The sequence below is a fragment of the Lissotriton helveticus genome, chromosome 11, assembly GCF_964261635.1.
Source record: "Lissotriton helveticus chromosome 11, aLisHel1.1, whole genome shotgun sequence".
Classification (NCBI taxonomy): domain Eukaryota; kingdom Metazoa; phylum Chordata; class Amphibia; order Caudata; family Salamandridae; genus Lissotriton; species Lissotriton helveticus.
In genome coordinates, this window is record NC_136072.1 from 807721556 (window position 1) to 807741551 (window position 19996).

The 19996-nt window shown below is 44.6% G+C and overlaps 1 protein-coding gene and 2 long non-coding RNA genes across 3 annotated transcripts in view; 2 read left to right on the forward strand and 1 right to left on the reverse strand.

Annotated features, from left to right (window-relative positions):
* LOC144791996 (uncharacterized) overlaps positions 1-19996 on the reverse strand; it is a 125987-nt gene that overhangs the window by 94064 nt on the left and 11927 nt on the right. Inside the window, exons 2-3 of the mRNA XM_078666864.1 lie at positions 5060-5205; positions 680-841 (exon numbers count right to left, since the gene is read on the reverse strand). Of these exons, the coding sequence (XP_078522990.1) occupies positions 680-841; positions 5060-5205 (308 nt within the window). The remainder of the gene's footprint in view (positions 1-679; positions 842-5059; positions 5206-19996) is intronic.
* Positions 19-19918, forward strand: LOC144791998 (uncharacterized). The gene is made up of 3 exons (XR_013602499.1): positions 19-47; positions 4756-4920; positions 19863-19918. It is a non-coding gene; the product is annotated as an uncharacterized LOC144791998 (long non-coding RNA).
* LOC144791196 (uncharacterized) lies at positions 12852-14041 on the forward strand. The gene is made up of 3 exons (XR_013602327.1): positions 12852-12905; positions 13039-13104; positions 13644-14041. It is a non-coding gene; the product is annotated as an uncharacterized LOC144791196 (long non-coding RNA).

Below are 19996 nucleotides of genomic sequence, written 5' to 3' on the forward strand. Positions count from 1 at the left end.
CAGCAGGTGAGGGGGAGTCGGATGAACAAGGAGACAGAAAACAAAAGGTGGGTTTAATCACATGCATGTGTTAATTTGTGAAATATGAATTTGATTTATTGCACACTGAAAGGGATAGGGCTAAGATTAAGAGAAGGGAGGCAGACCCTGGGCTGAATTGATGAAGTGACTGGCGCTGGGTTACAAAGCCACCTCTAGAACAAGGCTGCTCCTGGGTAGATATAGGTGAACAGAGCCAGCCTTCTTAGACTGTATGAGCCCAAGGTCCTGGGGTACAGAACATATGACCTATATCCTATAGGGCTGTATGGCTGACAGGGTCGGAACATGGCTATTGAGCCAGTCACTGCGAAGGCTGGACACACACATGCAACCAGTATTGTTTTAACAACTTTTGGGGCCCTGGGCAGGACATATTTAGGGCTCTCTGTTCGTAATTTTACTACTAATCAAAACCCTCATGATGTCAAACAAACTTTCAGAAAGGAGTTCACACAAAAAAAGTTGAAAAGTGTCTTTCCAAACCCCACAAAAATCCTTGTGCTGCGTCCACAGGAATACAGGGCCAGTCACCCGAGGCCTGCGTGACTCAGGGATGGGATACATTCAGGCACTCCTACAGCGGGGCTTTTGAGGGGACTTGGGGACTTCGCGGACAGCCTCATGCTTTAAAACTCACATCGTTCTGATCATTAGCCACGTGTCTTTTCAAAAAGTCGAATACAGATTTGCAGGCAGTGCACAGCCCTCCCCAGTGACTACGCAGCGGGTGTGTTCCATCTTTCCTCTTCCATTCCTTCAGACCTCCGGCATACTCTTCAGCACCGGAGCCAATCAGCGCCTGGGGCAAATGAAATAATATTAATAGTGCATAAAAGTTCATTCTACAGACCCAGGACTGGGTTGGGGCGCTGCTTTCACTGCCCACTAGGCCGACCAGTCTACAGGGAAACTGAGAGCTTTCCCCGCCGGATGCTGCTACTGAAAGCCCTTTAAGCCTGGGGTAGAGTCAGTCACATGACACTAGGGTGCCTCTCAAATGTTGTGCAAGCAGGAGAATTCAGGTATATGTTGTCTTGGGGGCTCAACAATTCTGGGTTTTTGGGACAGAGTCAGTTCTGTCAGGTTGGTGTCAATCAGAGGTCTCCAGGACTGGGAAAAAAATCAGCTGTATATCATGCCAGTGGCTTTAATAGGTTTGGTAGGAGAAGGAAAAATCAGTGGCATTCTGGGGCTGTTTTTGGAGACTAGATGGGCAGTGATAGTAGAGTTAGTCACAAGTCAGATTGGTAATTCTAAAAAGCTGGCAAAGCCAATTGAAACCCATGCCAGACAGTACTTCTACACGGCTAGTAAAGTTGGAGAAAAGAGGGAAATAGAGTGATGGAAATATCTAATAAACTCAATAAAATTGTATTTTCACTATCAGAAAATGAATCTGGAGATGTTTTCTTCCATAGAGTATGAGACCTAGTAGCTTCGCAGCAGGGCTGACTTTTCTGCGTTAGGTTGGTCTCTTTTATAAATGGCATAAGTAAAATAAAGGGAAATAGAAATGCTGCTATGAAGTTGGTTGTCGCTATAAGCAGTGTTGCTTCACAGGCCTATGTCAAACTGATAAAACTCTGAAATGAAAAATTCCACTACAACGACTCTTGGCTAATTACATTTGCTGGAGAAATGCCAAGGCATGGAAAACCAGGTCCACAAATTACAAATGTGTGAGAACATGCCCTTTTTTGCTCGGTCCCCCCATGTTTTGAGGGCTGGTCATCCTCGTACTTGAACTCGCACAACCTTAGCTCTGTGTACTAAGGCACTGCTGCTCACTCTTGAGTGTATGTGCTCTGACACCTAAAACATGGCATAATTTGGCCAAGTTAGAAAGTAAAGACTTTGACCGTGCTGACCCGATTCGCTTTATCACAATCAGCCTGAAACTGCGCCTCCACTACTTTGGATCCCAGACAGTGGGGATTCAGTGAAAAGGTAAGTAAATTAAAACAGTTAAACAGATAAAGGAGGTGCAAAGTGAAGTTGAAAGGAGCAACCCTACACTCCACTCGTAGGAATCCCCCACAATATAACAAGAAGCAAGCAGCTAAGAAACCTTGGGTAGAGGAAATATTGAAGATGGACAGGGAACAGTGAAAATGGTTTTCTTTAGCTCCACTTTAGTTTGGAATCAATAGTTTACTGTAATCCTGAATAGAATGTTAATTATTTCGAGGGCTCCAGGGATTATGCTTTTTTTTTTTTTTTTACAGTTCCATCTGTATTTATCCATATTTATTTTTTGCTAATCTTATCTGTATTTATCCATATTTATTTTGGGTTTTGTGAAAAATGTAACTGAAATTAGTATATTTCCACATTTATTTAACCGATAAATCCTTACTAATGCTTAAATGTCTGTCAGGTTTGAATGCTATGAACACCAGCAGACGATAAATCAATGGACTTACATGAAAATATGCTAATTTCAGTATCACCCTTGTGCATATCTACCGCTGTTTAAGCCTCTTTTCTAAAAATCCTTTCTTTTTAACTTCTTACCTATCAATCCATACAGCTATTGGCCTGGTAGTCAAGGCAGACAGTATTTAGAATAACTCAAAAAGCAATCCTATTTCTGTATTTATCCACATTTAAAAAAAAATCAGATATGAAAATAAATGGTTTTCTGTCTCTATTTATCTGCAAAAAGCAGTAATAATGGAAAATAGGGAGCCATCATTATTACATCTAGAATTATAGAGGGTAACAGTGAATAACCTTGGGTCCTGAGTGATAACAAATAGACAACAAGAGCAAAGGTAGTTCTTGTTTTTTGCTTGATAACATTTAATCTCTTTTCAGTTTTACACATTTTCAATTTGAAAATATATTTTCAATTTTTTCAAAATTAAGTATAATTTAATGATCAGGAAGTAGCCATTCCATACCTTTACCAACAAGAAGCCTGCCACAAGCTTTAAGGGCTCCTCTGATATTTGATATATTTGTGCACCATAAGACCAACTGACAGTAGACAGGACATGTCACAAATTTCAAAGTTGCACTAAATGTGGCAGAAAACCTTCCAATTGCTGGGAGAATGACAGACATGAAATCTAAAATCAGCAATCCCCAAATTCCAGGAAATTTAGTAACAACTTGTTAGAAGTTGTTGGTTGGACAAGAAGGGCAGAGCCTGTTGGGTCATATTATGGACACTACACAGAAGAAAATCTAGGTAAATTGCCTAATAGTTTGTCTTGCTATGATAATAGGATGTTCCTATATTCTTTTTCAATAAAACAATAATAATAAAGTGAGTTTATGACTGAAGCTGCCCCCCCCCCCCCACTCCCCAGCTTCTTCACACCCTCACGGGTGAGTAGCGCGCTTTCAAAAAAACCTAATTGATTAATTGATTGATTGGGTACCATTTTTATCAAAACAGAGGCCTTCCAGTGTGTCACTCAGTTACTTATTTTGTGAGCACAATGCAAGAGTCAATAGGGCAGGGGCCTGAGTGGGTTAATAGGAAGTTGCTTTTTTTAACAAAGTTGAATTTAACAGAAAATTATACTTCTCAGATTACATTAGAGCTCACATGGCAATTGGGTTTTCTGCAGTTAGGCTCCCTGACATTTTAGAAGTAACGCAGAGAAAGCATATGTTAAAACATCAATTTAAACAATCATGTGCAGCAGCTGATCATGCCCCCCAGTAGGACCATAGTGTGGGCAATGGGGAACAGAGCAGAATGCGGCTCTGTAGCACATGCTAAAATGCTAAGTACTGTTACATTGATTTGTCATGTGTGGCAGTGCGTTCCTGGTAATGCATACATGTTACATACAAGTCAGGCCTGATTGTATGCCAGCATGAGAGCATTAACTCTTTACTGTGTGTGCTCGTGTGTGTGTTTGCGTGTGTCACGCTTACGGCCTAGAAAATTATTTTTGGGAATGGTAATGTTAACAGTGTGTGCAAGATCACATTTACTTTCATAGCTGATACCTGAAGCACTGCTATCTGGCTGCGGACCCAACAGCTTTCTGAGGTATGCGGGGTACTTGAGTGGCTTGTTATAGTAATAGTTAAAGAATTGTAATAACCATTCAACCAATGTAATAACCACAAGCTTGATGATAAACGTGTAAATATTAGGTAGGGACTAGACTGCTCTAATGAACAGAGAGCAGGAGTGTTCAATATTTGAAGTATTTCTCATATATACCTTATTTCGTAACATGACTACTGAGATTATCGTGATAATTACCGCCATCCTGATACATAAACTTTTTGTGTCGAATTGTGCATAATTAATAACCTTTTATGTGAAAACAACAACTGTGCGCTTCTACTGTCTCCAGGTGCCAGAATGGGGATCCATGCCTATATACAATGCTCCCCTGTAGATAAGAGTTACTCTCAGGGCTGTCTCACTCCTAACATTTCATATCTATATGAGAGTTACTTGTTGTGGTGAAGCACGAGAGACACCTATCCATTCTCCTATTCTCTGAAGAGCATATGCTATGTCTCATTCCTTCACCTGAGTCTGCCCCCGAGAAGTGGGTTTGCAACAGATTTGCTTGTATAGTTGTCTATTTTCATCTTCATACACTTGAATCACTGTAGGAGTTCAAGAACATTCACACTCAAGTGTTGAGGATTCTGTCTCATTGAGCTGTGTGGATGTTGTTAATGTGCTGATTTTAAGCATATAATTTGGTTATGCGTGTTGTAATCGTCCGTGTTTAGAATGGTTCGCTGCCGCCAATTCCCATACTGCTTCCAGGAGGAGTGTGTTGCGCTTATGATTGTGATGGTGCTCCCTAAACCGGATGAAGTTTGCTCGGCCAGTGTCAGATTCCAGTTCCTCGAAGCCTCAGCCACTGTGACCTTGGTTTCCTACAGCGCTGTGAGGTAAGTCAGCATGAAGGTAGAATCACTAGCGTGTATCATTATTTTGTAATAATTAAAATTATCTGACATATAGTTAAAGTCAACCCAAGTACCAACAGAAAAAAATGTCAAGGAGATTATCGCTTTATGAAACACTTACCTCAGTAAGAGCATTCAGCCAGAGCTCCATGCAGAAATCTTCTTTCATGCATAATGAGGCTGTCTCGTCACTCTGGCACCAGTATTCAGGGCCTTGCTGACATAGTTTAGGGATCTCCAGACGAGCCTGCTCCAGACCAGTCCCAGCTGCACCAAAGCACAGGCAGGAAGGGTACTTAGTGATTCACAAATGGGGTTTGGAAATAAACAGGTAAATATTAAAACCATACTCAAATTTCATTGGCCCCAGAAAAGAAAGCTCAGTAATCCCTGTTAAGGTTCTAAGCAACATGTTGACTTATTATATATGATTACATCTTAAATTTGATGTGTGAGGCTACTCCAAGAGACTTCATAGTTAGGCCTCATTGTTGTAATCCCACTTGGTATACCCCGCCACCTCTCTGCCCTTCCAGCCCATGGTCCTGCCCAGGCAAGAATGTGTGAACATTCCACAGCTGACTGGAACCTGTGATGGTGTTATGACTGAATAAAAAAGTCTCCTAATAATTCACTTGTACGTCTCTTCTTTGCAACACCGGCGACACACAACCGTGTGGGGATGGTACACCATCACCCCCTATACGTACTCCAGTGACAGCAAGTAATTTTAAAAGGTTCTACCTTACCCGATGCTGCTGATCGAATCTCTGCTCCAAGCTACTTGAATCATTGGGTATCTCAGCACTTCTTATCAGTTCTCAACACGCATACTGGTGTCTGGGAGTTGACTTCTTCCTACAATCCTGCAGCCATCCAGAGCATCGGGTCGTCCTCCTGCCCAGCTTTAACAAAGACGCGGCGGAGCGGCAACCTGTCACAGATGAGGAACTCTGACATGGAAAGCGAGCCCGGTCGCCTGGCAGATGGTGATCACTGGTGTCTTTGACCATGAAAGGATTGGTGAGGGGAAGAAACAGCTGCTGATATATTACAGGTAGGGGCAGCCTTAGCGTTGTGCCCCAGCTCAAAGCACCAGCGTGAGGGAAATTTTCAGAAGTGACCGGCAGCCCCAGCCAGTGCCCGCGCAGTTGAGAGGTTTGCAGGGGGGCACATTTTGCCTGGTGCCGCAACCCTTGTGAGCAGCAGCCCCGGGGGAGGATCACAAGAGAGGGCCCCAGCTAGAGCGGAGTTACCTCACAACGGTGAGAGGCTTACTGGGGGGTGGCACTTTTTGCCTGGTGTCACAGCCCTTGTGGGCATACGCCCCGGGGGAGGCTCACATGAGAGTGTCCCAGCGAGAGCGGAGGTACCTCACGAGTCGACGGTGGTCGAGCGCTGCTGTCTTCCGGTTGGGTGCATCATCGACCTGGGCGGCGCTGCCTCCCTCAGCGGTAAACTCAGAGCTTAACCCTTTCATCACCGCACTTTCCCACACCTTGAGGGGGCGGTGCAACATCCCCTTTCATCTACTGAGGCGGCGCTGCTAACAATAAAGGCTTGCTACAATCAAAGGAGAGAGTAAGGGAGTTTGTTCACTCAGAAGTGAACTAGAGATCACTCCTATTCCCCTAGGAGGAATTATGTCAAAACAAAGAGAGGAGTATCCCCTATGAAGTTAAAGGACAGACGTATCTGGAGGGCAGGTTTTTTTGGCAAGAAGGAGACTATTCATCCTTTTGTTTAAAACCCCTCACTCACCAACCTAGTGGTGACATGCTTCATCATCGGGGTCCACCCTGGCGTCCTAGCGACACCAGGGTGTGCTGCGACACCTGTATTACAGTGGAGCGGGTTGTGACTGTGGGTGTGAAAAAATTAAATGTTAAAAATTGTCCTGGTTGTACTCAAAAATAAAATTTTAATTATAGAGCAACTGAACAATGTTAAAAAATAAGAGGGCGAGATCCTGGTAGGGAAGTTATGACCAAGGGATCTCTATATGTGTTGAGTGGTCAACATGTTTCTACCATAAGGGCGATTGCCCGGTATTCATCAGGACCAGAAAAACAGGTGGACAGGGGGTGTGTGCTCCCTAAAAAGCACACCCGTACCTTGATCCCCTGTGTACCTACTGGCAAAACGGCCAGTGGTATAGACTGCTCAGTAAAATAAGTGAGCAGATGAAAGAGTGAAAAATAGACCTGTAGGGAGAGAAAAAGGGGGTAAATATAATCAGGTTTAATATTTACTTACTCTCCTGTAACGTCGTGCAGTGTCTCAGTGGTTTGAAATATAGTGCCAAAGGGTTATAATCTCCAAATAAATTGATACCGTTGTGATGGAGTGAGATACTAGTCAACATCTATGCCAATAAATAGTGCGTGCGGGTTGCATGCGATGTGAGCAAAGCACTTGTGAGTCAGATCATTCATTGTTACAAGTGCCGGTATTGGAAAGTGCATATCGACTTCAGCTAAGGATGGCACTGACTAAGTTATAATTATCACGTGGTGCCTGTGCTCCTAGTAGGATAGGAATTATCTGGACGGTTGCTTTTCCATGGTGGGTGAATATATGGTGGGGTGATCTAAGGCTTAGCGGTATCTCCGTAGTGCTATATTCATTTGACAGCATCTGACTCATTTATGTGAGTGAATAACGATTAATAAACATACATAACGAACACACATGTAACACTGAGGAACAAACTGAAGCTCTAACGGCATGAGTGAGGGCTTACTCGATTATGAGCTCTCAGGGCTTCATCGGGCAGGGCGTAGGTTCAATGCCATAGAAGTAACATATTCTGTAAGAATAAAGAAAGCGCGGGCGTTGTAAACCTCGGTGCTACTCACTGTGCCCTGAAAATGGAGGACGGCTCCCTCGCTGACCCGGTGCATGTTTGTGTACCTGGGCGCTAACGGGGATGGTCTACTTACAGTTACTGGCGGGAAGAATCAGCTCAGACCTACTCCTAACGTCCTCTGCTCGGCTATGGGTTCCGCCGGCAGCAGGTCGTAGTAATGAGGAGACGGCCGTTTCCGGGTTGGGGCGCGGCCTGGGCTGGTTTAGGGGGCGGGGCTAGCAACGCGCAATGGCGTGCTGACGGTAGCTAGGCTACCGTGTGTAAACAGATAGCAGGTTAGGTTGCGTGTCAACACAGGACAGGTTAGGTAGAGCCACGTTGCTGTTAGTCAACTGTTTGGCTCGATTAATTACTCATGTATTGAGATAGAAAGCAAAAGGACACGGAGAGGGTGGAATTGTACAGGCTAGTTTGATTGCCTTAACTCAATGATCGTCCTGGGTGGCATCTGTACACACGTGGATGCGCGCTGGTTTAAGCACTGTAGTTGATGTCTAAAGCACTGCAGTTTAACGGGGAGGGAACAGCGTAGCTAGTCGTCAGGAATGACACTCACAGGTCGCTATATTAGAGGAAAGGACTCTTACAAAGGGGAAACATGTAGAGATGTGTATGTTTGCACATCAGTGAGAAGGACCAGTGTAGTTCATTAGGGGGCATGTCACACAGGATGTGTGCACATGGCAAGTGGGGTGCGCAGTCATTCGTAAACGGTGAGGGCGCAGCGTGGCTCGTTATCAGGGATCTCGCTCAAAAGGCGCCACGTTAAAGGCAGGTGTTCACGCATTGGGCGAACATATTAGAATACATATTCTTGCATATAATTGGGGCAGACACAGGTATTTTGACCGGTATGGGGTCATTTGAGGGCACGACACACAGATGGTGTGCGAGCCAGTTGGCACATGCATGATATGTAGGGAGGTGAGCGTTTAGACAGCGCTTGTGACGGTGTGCTAGTCATGGTCCAGTGCGGGGCACATAGTGTCATTGGCCCGAAGGGGCAAGGCGTGGACAAACACTAAAGGCATCGTTTTGCAACTTTGTGTTCGGGGTAGGTTGCTCATAGATTAAAGGAATATGTTACCAACAAGATAGCTCCCAAGGGCCTCTTGGTTACAAACGCTCCACGGATCTTCCTAGACGACCCTGAATTTAGAAAAGATTGGGCACTCATTGCCTGGCATTGTACCCATGATTGGATAATACTAATTCTAAAAACGGCCATACGTCTGTCAGAAAAGATTCAAGTGGAGATTCAAGTCACAGAGTCACAAATCAAAGCTAGTATCACCGGGTACAAAAAAAAGCTAGATGATTTAAACAAGGAAATAACTGAATACAGAGAAAATCTTACACAACAAAAGGTCCAAAAGTTTCAGAAAGATCTGAAAAAATTTTCTTTTGTGAAAGTTTACCCGTACTCGGACCCTGATTTCAAAACCACCGGAGTCACGGACCAGGACTCAGATGTATCAAGCAACACCTCTAACAGTTCAAATAACAGCGGTAGCTCCAACAGCGGGACCCCGAGACAAAGACAACAAGGGGGCTACAGAGGGAATTTCCAATGGCCACAATTCAACCACCCCCCCCAACACCCTTTCCAACAACCATTGATGCATCCTTATCAACACCCCCCGCAGTACCCAATGTATGGATGGCAACCACCCTTCCAACAGTTCCCCTTCCAACAAAACCAGTTCCGCCCTCCTTTTCAGAACAGAGGCAGGCGCGGAAGGGGACGCAACAGACGAGGGAACAACGTCCATTGGGAGGAGGAAGACACAACGGGCAGCGTAACCAGGAGCAAATCGGGAGCCAACAAAGCAGGCCCCAGCACAGCGAGGAGCTAGTAACCAACTTATCATCGCACGTACTGACAACCACAGAATCCAATGTACTTAACAAGGGCCTAGGCTTTGTGCCCACTGCGGCCTTAGACAAGTTCAAATTACACTGTGAACTGGCCTCCTTCTTTCGGAAACTCAAGCTGAAAGCCTATTTTGAAAAAAACACTACTACTGAATCTGATGAAACCACAAATGAAACGGGTCTCAGATTGCGGTCTACTTTCACGCCCCCGCCACACTCGATCCCGGTGGAAATCAACACCTTCGAGCAAGCTGTGTTTAATGACATTGAAGCCCTAGCAGTTACTAAACAATATCATAATAACAGCCAAGCGGAGAACAAAGCCATAGCTGACCTGAAAAATGATGACTCCATCATAATAAAACCAGCCGACAAAGGAGGGGGGCTGGTAATAATGAATAAGACCGACTATGATACCGAGTGCCAACGCCTGCTGGGGGATAACACAAACTACAGAAGGCTAACAGCCGACCCCACTGAAGATCTAAGGATAGAAATAACCAACATGGTGGAAGCAGCAGAGGCCTCGGGCCACATCTCCAAACAAGAAGCGGACTACCTCTGCAAAACAGAGGGCAACATCCCCTATTTCTATGTGGTCCCCAAAATGCACAAAGGCAAGATTCCTCCCCCTGGCAGACCAATCGTGTCAGGTATAGGCTCGCTCTTGGAACCTCTGTCACGTTTTTGTGACCACTTCCTTAAAACTATTGTACAAAATACTGCAACTTACCTGAGAGACACCAAAAGCCTATTGACAATGTTGGAAGACATCAGGATTGAACCAGACTACATCCTTGTGAGTCTAGATATAGAGAGCCTCTATACTAACATACCCCAAGACGCCACCATTGAAGTACTAAAGCAAACACTGAACAATTCAACATGGGACTATAGAACACCCAAAGAGTTCATTATAAAGTGTGCAACTCTCGCTCTCAAAAGAAACTTTTTTGAACATGATGGCAAACTATATCTCCAAACAGGTGGGACATCTATGGGCAGTGTTTTTGCCCCCAGTGTGGCGGGCCTCTATGTGTATGATTTTGAGAAAAGATATATCATAACCACTAACAACCCCTACAGCAATCATAGCAAATTTTGGAGACGGTACATAGACGACGTCTTCACGATCTGGCAAGGACCACAAGAAACTCTAATGGAATTCATCACGTGGCTAAACACCTGTGACCCAAACTTACGGTTTACACACTGTGTAGACAAAGACAAAATGGTCTTTCTCGACATCGTAATCGAAAGAGACAATGATAGGCTCAAGACCAAAACCCACTTCAAGCCCACGGCCAAAAACAACCTGCTGAGATTTGACAGTTTCCATCCCCGCCCCCTGAGGGAGAACTTACCCTATGGCCAGTATCTCAGGCTTAGGAGAAACTGCAGCGAACTAAAGGACTACAAAACCCAGGCAGAAGACCTAACGAATAAACTAACGAACCGGGGATATCCTGAAAAAATCACTAAGAGATGCCAGAAACGGGCTAGAAATCAACCGCGACAAGCTCTGCTAGAGGACACACCTAGACCAGAGGAGGAGATTCCACTCACATGTGTCACCACATATAATGCGGTGTCCAATCAGGTGAGCAAAAGCATCAGGAAACATTGGTCTATACTGCACACGGGAAATCACAAGTGGGACAAGCCACTTTTTTCCTACAAGAAGGCACGTAGCCTAAAAGACACTCTGGTCAACACCAGACCAAAAATGACAACGGCAACAACCCATCAAACCATCACCAACGCATGGGGTCTACCCCCAGTAACAGGACACTCCAGATGTGGTGACTGCAGCGTTTGCCACCTTACTAGCAACACAAAAACTTTGAACCTTGAACAAGGAAACGTTTGGCAACAAAGGTCACACACAAACTGCAACAGCACGTTTGTCATCTATCTGATCCTATGCAGTTGTGACAAACCCTACGTGGGGATGACTACAAGAAAAGTCAAACAACGAATAGCAGAGCATCGGAGTACAATCCGATGCAAGAAAACCAACACCAGGCTCACTGATCATTTCCTCACAGCACATCATACTCCTAACGATATGAGATGGACAGTGATTGAGCAAATCCAGCCAGGCCCTAATGCACAAGCCCGTCTGTTTGAAAAGGAGCAGCGATGGATCTATCGACTTTCTTCTCATAAAATTGGGCTCAACGACAATATTCCATGGAACTCAGTGTTAAAATGAGATGCCATCACCCCATGTCCACCTGACCAGTGACTATGAGCAACCTACCCCGAACACAAAGTTGCAAAACGATGCCTTTAGTGTTTGTCCACGCCTTGCCCCTTCGGGCCAATGACACTATGTGCCCCGCACTGGACCATGCTGTCTAAACGCTCACCTCCCTACATATCATGCATGTGCCAACTGGCTCGCACACCATCTGTGTGTCGTGCCCTCAAACGACCCCATACCGGTCAAAATACCTGTGTCTGCCCCAATTATATGCAAGAATATGTATTCTAATATGTTCGCCCAATGCGTGAACACCTGCCTTTAACGTGGCGCCTTTTGAGCGAGATCCCTGATAACGAGCCACGCTGCGCCCTCACCGTTTACGAATGACTGCGCACCCCACTTGCCATGTGCACACATCCTGTGTGACATGCCCCCTAATGAACTACACTGGTCCTTCTCACTGATGTGCAAACATACACATCTCTACATGTTTCCCCTTTGTAAGAGCCCTTTCCTCTAATATAGCGACCTGTGAGTGTCATTCCTGACGACTAGCTACGCTGTTCCCTCCCCGTTAAACTGCAGTGCTTTAGACATCAACTACAGTGCTTAAACCAGCGCGCATCCACGTGTGTACAGATGCCACCCAGGACGATCATTGAGTTAAGGCAATCAAACTAGCCTGTACAATTCCACCCTCTCCGTGTCCTTTTGCTTTCTATCTCAATACATGAGTAAGTAATCGAGCCAAACAGTTGACTAACAGCAACGTGGCTCTACCTAACCTGTCCTGTGTTGACACGCAACCTAACCTGCTATCTGTTTACACACGGTAGCCTAGCTACCGTCAGCACGCCATTGCGCATTGCTAGCCCCGCCCCCTAAACCAGCCCAGGCAGCGCCCCAACCCGGAAACGGCCGTCTCCTCATTACTACGACCTGCTGCCGGCGGAACCCATAGCCGAGCAGAGGACGTTAGGAGTAGGTCTGAGCTGATTCTTCCCGCCAGTAACTGTAAGTAGACCATCCCCGTTAGCGCCCAGGTACACAAACATGCACCGGGTCAGCGAGGGAGCCGTCCTCCATTTTCAGGGCACAGTGAGTAGCACCGAGGTTTACAACGCCCGCGCTTTCTTTATTCTTACAGAATATGTTACTTCTATGGCATTGAACCTACGCCCTGCCCGATGAAGCCCTGAGAGCTCATAATCGAGTAAGCCCTCACTCATGCCGTTAGAGCTTCAGTTTGTTCCTCAGTGTTACATGTGTGTTCGTTATGTATGTTTATTAATCGTTATTCACTCACATAAATGAGTCAGATGCTGTCAAATGAATATAGCACTACGGAGATACCGCTAAGCCTTAGATCACCCCACCATATATTCACCCACCATGGAAAAGCAACCATCCAGATAATTCCTATCCTACTAGGAGCACAGGCACCACGTGATAATTACAACTTAGTCAGTGCCATCCTTAGCTGAAGTCGATATGCACTTTCCAATACCGGCACTTGTAACAATGAATGATCTGACTCACAAGTGCTTTGCTCACATCGCATGCAACCCGCACGCACTATTTATTGGCATAGATGTTGACTAGTATCTCACTCCATCACAACGGTATCAATTTATTTGGAGATTATAACCCTTTGGCACTATATTTCAAACCACTGAGACACTGCACGACGTTACAGGAGAGTAAGTAAATATTAAACCTGATTATATTTACCCCCTTTTTCTCTCCCTACAGGTCTCTTTTTCACTCTTTCATCTGCTCACTTATTTTACTGAGCAGTCTATACCACTGGCCGTTTTGCCAGTAGGTACACAGGGGATCAAGGTACGGGTGTGCTTTTTAGGGAGCACACACCCCCTGTCCACCTGTTTTTCTGGTCCTGATGAATACCGGGCAATCACCCTTATGGTAGAAACATGTTGACCACTCAACACATATAGATATCCCTTGGTCATAACTTCCCTACCAGGATCTCGCCCTCTTATTTTTTAACATTGTTCAGTTGCTCTATAATTAAAATTTTATTTTTGAGTACAACCAGGACAATTTTTAACATTTAATTTTTTCACACCCACAGTCACAACCCGCTCCACTGTAGTACAGGTGTCGCAGCACACCCTGGTGTCGCTAGGACGCCAGGGTGGACTCCGATGATGAAGCATGTCACCACTAGGTTGGTGAGTGAGGGGTTTTAAACAAAAGGATGAATAGTCTCCTTCTTGCCAAAAAAACCTGCCCTCCAGATACGTCTGTCCTTTAACTTCATAGGGGATACTCCTCTCTTTGTTTTGAAACAATAAAGGCTTCCCTCTGAGTTTAGCCCTGAAGCTTAACCCTTTCTTCACTGCATTTCCCACAGTTTTATGAGGCGTGCAAGGTTTCCTGAGGCGGGTTTTCACGCGTCAAAGGTGTTAACCTTTTTAACATTGTTGTTTTTAAGCCTGTCCCATCCCTCGCTGACAGGCACAGCTCTCTTGAGACTTTCCTGTTTTTTCACCCAATGAGCGCAGAGATTGCTGGCTTTCTCTCTAACGCTGACAGGCACAGCTGACTGACCACCATGCTTGTCAGCTGTTACACGCTGACAGGCACGGCTGGACTTTTGCATTAATTAACACCTTGTACTCTTCTCTATAGGGTCTTCTCCAGGGAGGAGGTGGGAGGTGCACTTCAACGGAGGGCACCTACCACAGTTAACTATTTCAGCTCTGAGGATATCACTGAGCTTCACCCTGATAAAATGGCAATCACAAACATGTCACAACCACCCCCTTCCTCAACGAAGTGGGAGAGTCGCAGCTACCGTGGAAGCAATTATTTGGACTTTTGGAATCCTATCTTATAGCAATAGGAGGTGAAAAAATATCAGCATTGCGAAAGCTACATACTTTACTTAATAACCTAGGAATTGAAGGACGCGAAACATGGGATAATATGTCAGCAGAGGCAGAGGAGGACTGTGATGATGATGAGAATGTATACCTAGCAGCAGTTAGTAGATTAGAAACACATTTTGGTAAAACTATAAATGTAGTGTTGGAAAGACACAAATTACTTTCAAGGGTACAGGGGAAGAATGAGAAAATGAAAACGTATATTGCAGCCCTTAAAAGTCTGGCCAGCACGTGCAAATCTGAGACCCTGCAAGACTTACTCATTAGGGACCAATTGGTAAGGTGCACCAACAACACCAAAATACAAGAAAGGGTCCTAGTTGCCAATCCAGACCTAAAGCAAGCTATTGACATTGCGGTGGGGATTGAACACACTGCAGATTGCATGGTAGCCATGAAGGGAGAGGGAGTGAAAAGTACAGAGGTAAACGCATTAAGCAAGCAAGAAGTCCACAAGGAGAACAAGTGCAAGGGACCCAGCGTTCTTCCCACAGGGGCTAAGCTTAAGTGATACAGGTGTGGTAGCCCCAGCCGTTTGGCCAATTATGTAGGGTCATCAACACAAAAAGGAGCATAGAGGGAAGAAAAGGAACCCAGGTCGCCCACCACTCACAAAGTCATTCACAATTTAATGACCTGGTCCAATTGAGGCACTATTCTTAATTCCTTTAATTGATGTACAACATTTCAAAGAAAGTTGTCTTCTTTTCAAATGCCTCCCCTGTCCCAAAGGTTCACAAGGAAAAGAGTACATCAAAATCATGCCAAATTTAAAATAAGCCACGGTTCCTTATCAGACAGTCATAACACCAATACTCCACAGTGTATAAAGTGAAAAAATGTGTGCAAGCTAGATGACCCCTCACGGGCGAACCACCAACGGGGAACCTGGTAGGTACTCACTAGAGTTGCCCTGTTCTCATCATCGGCAGTCATCAAGCTTTAAAAGAAAGGTGTCCAAACAAACATAAATGTGTAAATACAGATAAAAGTGCAGTGGAACAAACGTGTGTAAAACATACAATATAAACAATGTAACACACAGACAAAAAATATATATATAAAAGATAAACTGCACGTTCATACGACCTTTATTCTGTTCTTTCGTGCAGAATTATCTAATTAAAAAGCTGGATGGGGCTATTACTTATAAAGCCACACACCACTCGCCGAGTGGTGTGTGGCTTTATAGGTAATAGCCCCACACACGTTTGTTAAAGTTAAAGTTGAAGTTCTCAGCTCAAGACCCCTAATTCTGGAATTTCAAGACTTCAAATATCAAACCATATAGTAGGTCCTAAGACCCAAACTCCAAAACACACAGTATACATTTGACATTTTACAAGATCCATCCTATCATTAGACACATTGGGCATATTCAAATTCAGATCTGTTTTTTTCTTTTCTCATATCCTTTGAAGAACAGTACCAATGACTGATGTTATTACATGTGGGAGCGGTTGATGTTCCAGAGTAAAGGAAATTACCATCACTTCCCCAGATGCACCGCCAGCTCCTCCCCACTGTTCAAACCCATTGGAAACTTAGTCATCAGATCAATTATATACCTGGATTCTAGGCGTCTAAGTTGTTTCAGCCTGTCGCCCCCTCTGATGTCATTAGGGACGTGATCCAGTCCAAAGTACTGGAGTTTATCCCTATCGCTCTGATGTAATTATGCAAAGTGTCTCGCGAAGGGGTAAGCGGGGTCAGCCTTATCAATTGCCCTTAAGTGCTCAAGAATCCTAATCTTCAACTGATGGATCGTACTGCCTATATAACGTAGGCCGCAAGGGCAGACCAGACAGTAGACAGCGTAGGGTGTGCTGCATGTAATACATTTCTTAATAGCCTTCGTTCTTACTGGTCCTGGCAAACTGTATGTTAAAACCCGTTTGCTGCCTGCACACGCCTTACACCTACTGCACGGAAAGAAGCCCTTTATGTCAGATAATGTTCCCACCCTAGGTCTGGCTTTATCTAGGTGACTCCTTACTAATGAATCCTTCAGGGACCAAGCCTTCCGGAAAGTGACCTGCGGTCGTGATGGTATATATCCCTTAATAATAGGGTTCCTCTCCTTTGAGCATGGTCAACAGCTGTTTGGGGCGGGCTTGGGACAATTCCTGCATATAGTATCCTGGCTTATACAGTGAGGCCTCTGGATATCATTCCTGGAGGAGCCGCAGGATCATGCCGTGATGACACAGCTTGTGGGTTTAGAAGGCTTCATGAGACTCACAACACACCTGCTCCCAGATAAAAGGGGGAGACAACATGTGTCAAGGACATGGCAGGACTGAGAACTCAAAGCAGTCCTGGCAGTTTTGTTAGACCTGCCCCTGGGGGAAGGGGGCGCAACCATGAAACACCGCTGCTTTTGTTACTGGGTGGCCGATATTGCAGCTGCAAAACCAACCCCACTGCTGTAAAACCAGCCCTCACCCTTCCAGCCTCACAGGGAACCGCTCGATGCCAACTACTGCCAGTCTGGCACCTGGATAGGTAACATGCTGATTGCCTGGAAAAGTTTCCAGAATCAGGGTGTTGGAGGGTATGCGTGCAAGTCCGGCCCAACAGCCATTTCAAGCTTATTCTGTTTAACTTTGTGCATCAACCCTATAAAACCCCTAAGAATCCCACTAAAATATATCCCACACCTCTGGCCAAGTGCGGCTGATGCGGCCAGTCTTCCTCCGACTTTTTGCATATGAAATGCTCCTGCACCTGGCTCGTGGACTTTTGGAGAGAAGTTTTCCTTATATTTTCTCATGTAGTTCGGGTTACCTGGATGAGATCGGTGAAACTTTGCATGCTGGGAGCACTCATGCGGAGTAGCGTACCGAAAATGCCAGCCCTGATGCTGAGGCTTGGGTTATTCTGGCACGATGATCAATTGCCATCTGACGGAAGGTGCCAATGGCGCCGGAGATTCAAGCTTGGGTGGGTGATTTTCTTGAATTGAACGAATGCAGATAAGCAGCACATCAAACTTACCCGCAGAGACGACAAGGTGGTTGGTTGAGGATTTACTGGCACATGCATCAAGGTAGGCTTTTGCGATTCCTTAATTGCGATTAAGGAATGCCTTCCAATTCATTCCTATGGGCCTACATGCACATAGGAATGAATGGGAGATTGCATTGCAGTAGGTACTCACAAATCGCTCATGCAATTTCAAGGGTACAAGGGTGTCAAAATGACACCCTGTTGCAACCCTGAAATTGTGTTTGTTAGGACTTTTACAGTTAGCTATGTATTATGATTATAGTGCTATACAATACTGTGCCTACATAGTACTTGGCGGTACAAAAGGGGGTGGTGATGGATGGAGAATCTGAACCAATCAAACACTCACACCCAGTCAAAAGATCTGGGTTTAATCCATCAACGTTCTTTAGCCCACTCTGCCACCCCAGTTCAGACATGGCCATATGCAAATCAGTCTGACCCTGTGCCTCATGGGAACAGTCCAGCCCGAACTGCCAAGCCATGCCTTCCCTGGACCGGAAACAACCTTCCTAGGACCGGTTTCTGGCATTTCAGCCGTCTTCAGCCAGGCTTGCTTGAATCCAGTGGCAAAGTGAGCAAGGGACTCACGTCTGAGCATACCCTGCCAACTATTGGCGAAAAAAGTGGTACAAAAGGGGGTGGTGATGGATGGAGAATCTGAGCCAATCAAACACTCACACCCAGTCAAAAGATCTGGGTTTAATCCATCAACGTTCTTTAGCCCACTCTGCCTTCCAATTCATTCCTATGGGCCTACAGGCACATAGGAATGAATAGGAGATTGCATTGCAGTAGGTACTCGCAAATCGCTCATGCAATTTCAAAGGTACAAGGGTGTCAAAATGACACCCTGTTGCAACCCTGAAATTGTGTTTGTTAGGACTTTTACAGTTAGCTATGTATTATGATTATAGTGCTATACAATACTGTGCCTACATAGTACTTGGGTTTTCTTTTCCCTTTACCCTCTCACTCTTTATTTTATTTCTTTCTTATGGTGTGCTTTCCCCTATACAAATAACATATCTCAATTCTTAGGAAATACACAATTACTCCTTGATCTATATTCACTAAGACATAGTGGATTAATATTAGACTCAGTGTAAGGTCTATACGGAATTCTTCTGGTTGTTAAATAGTACGTATAAGAAATTCCTGCACTTAGACTTACCCCATACTTATTTATAGTGGTAAATATAATTACCACTTTACGTTTTTGGCATAGAATATATAACTTAACCAGACCCGAGAAATGAATCATTGATGATAGAATAATAGGTTAAAGTCGATTTACAATAATGAGATTTTCTCCGTTTTGAATAAAACCCTTAAATAACTTATGAAATAAATATATTTTCGCAATCATTTCTTTTCTTTTTTTTATTCGACAAGACTTGTGAAGTTAGGTTGTGCGTATATAAGGGAATTTAATTTGGTCCCTGCACGTAACTATTCGACAGAAAGATCGCCAATATACTGTTCCAAGATGGCGGTGGTTTTCATCGTCCCCTCTCTCCTTGATACATCACATACGATAGTCCGTTTTTGATATTCATACACTGGATACCAAGAGCGGAGCAATCACCTTTTAAACCAGTGCTTTCAGGTACTCGTCTCACTAATTGATGGTGTTCGAATGATGGCGGGAGCACTCTCCGGGACCTGGTAAGGACTAGAATTAATGACGGGATCTCGATCGCGGATACGTGAGGGACTAAATGATTACTTCCATTAATCTGGTCTTTTTTTCAATACTTGTACGCCAGCATTGTCAGAATTACGTCAATCTCATTCCTCCACCTTTTGCCCTATGATTGCGTTAGGAATCTTTGGCTTTTAAAAAACTTTAAAAAATGTTGTTTAAAATAAAAAGAACGTGCCATTAGGTGTTTGTGTGGCGATACTGTCGTCTCTTTAGACAGGGTCTATCTCTGGAGTATGCCCATGTATTTAAATAAATATGCCGATTCCGTTTGAATATTGGACATTTATCATTGTAAATAGACCTTTTGTAATTTGATCTATACTTTCTCAAATTTTATTTTAGATCTAGAATTTTATATCAACTCATAACTTTGGACCTGTATTTCCAGTCCTTCCAAGGTAAATATATCGGCCGGGCGTGATAATCTCCCAGATGGGGTCGCGTTGTTGTTTATAACTGGGAGTCGTAGCAGAACT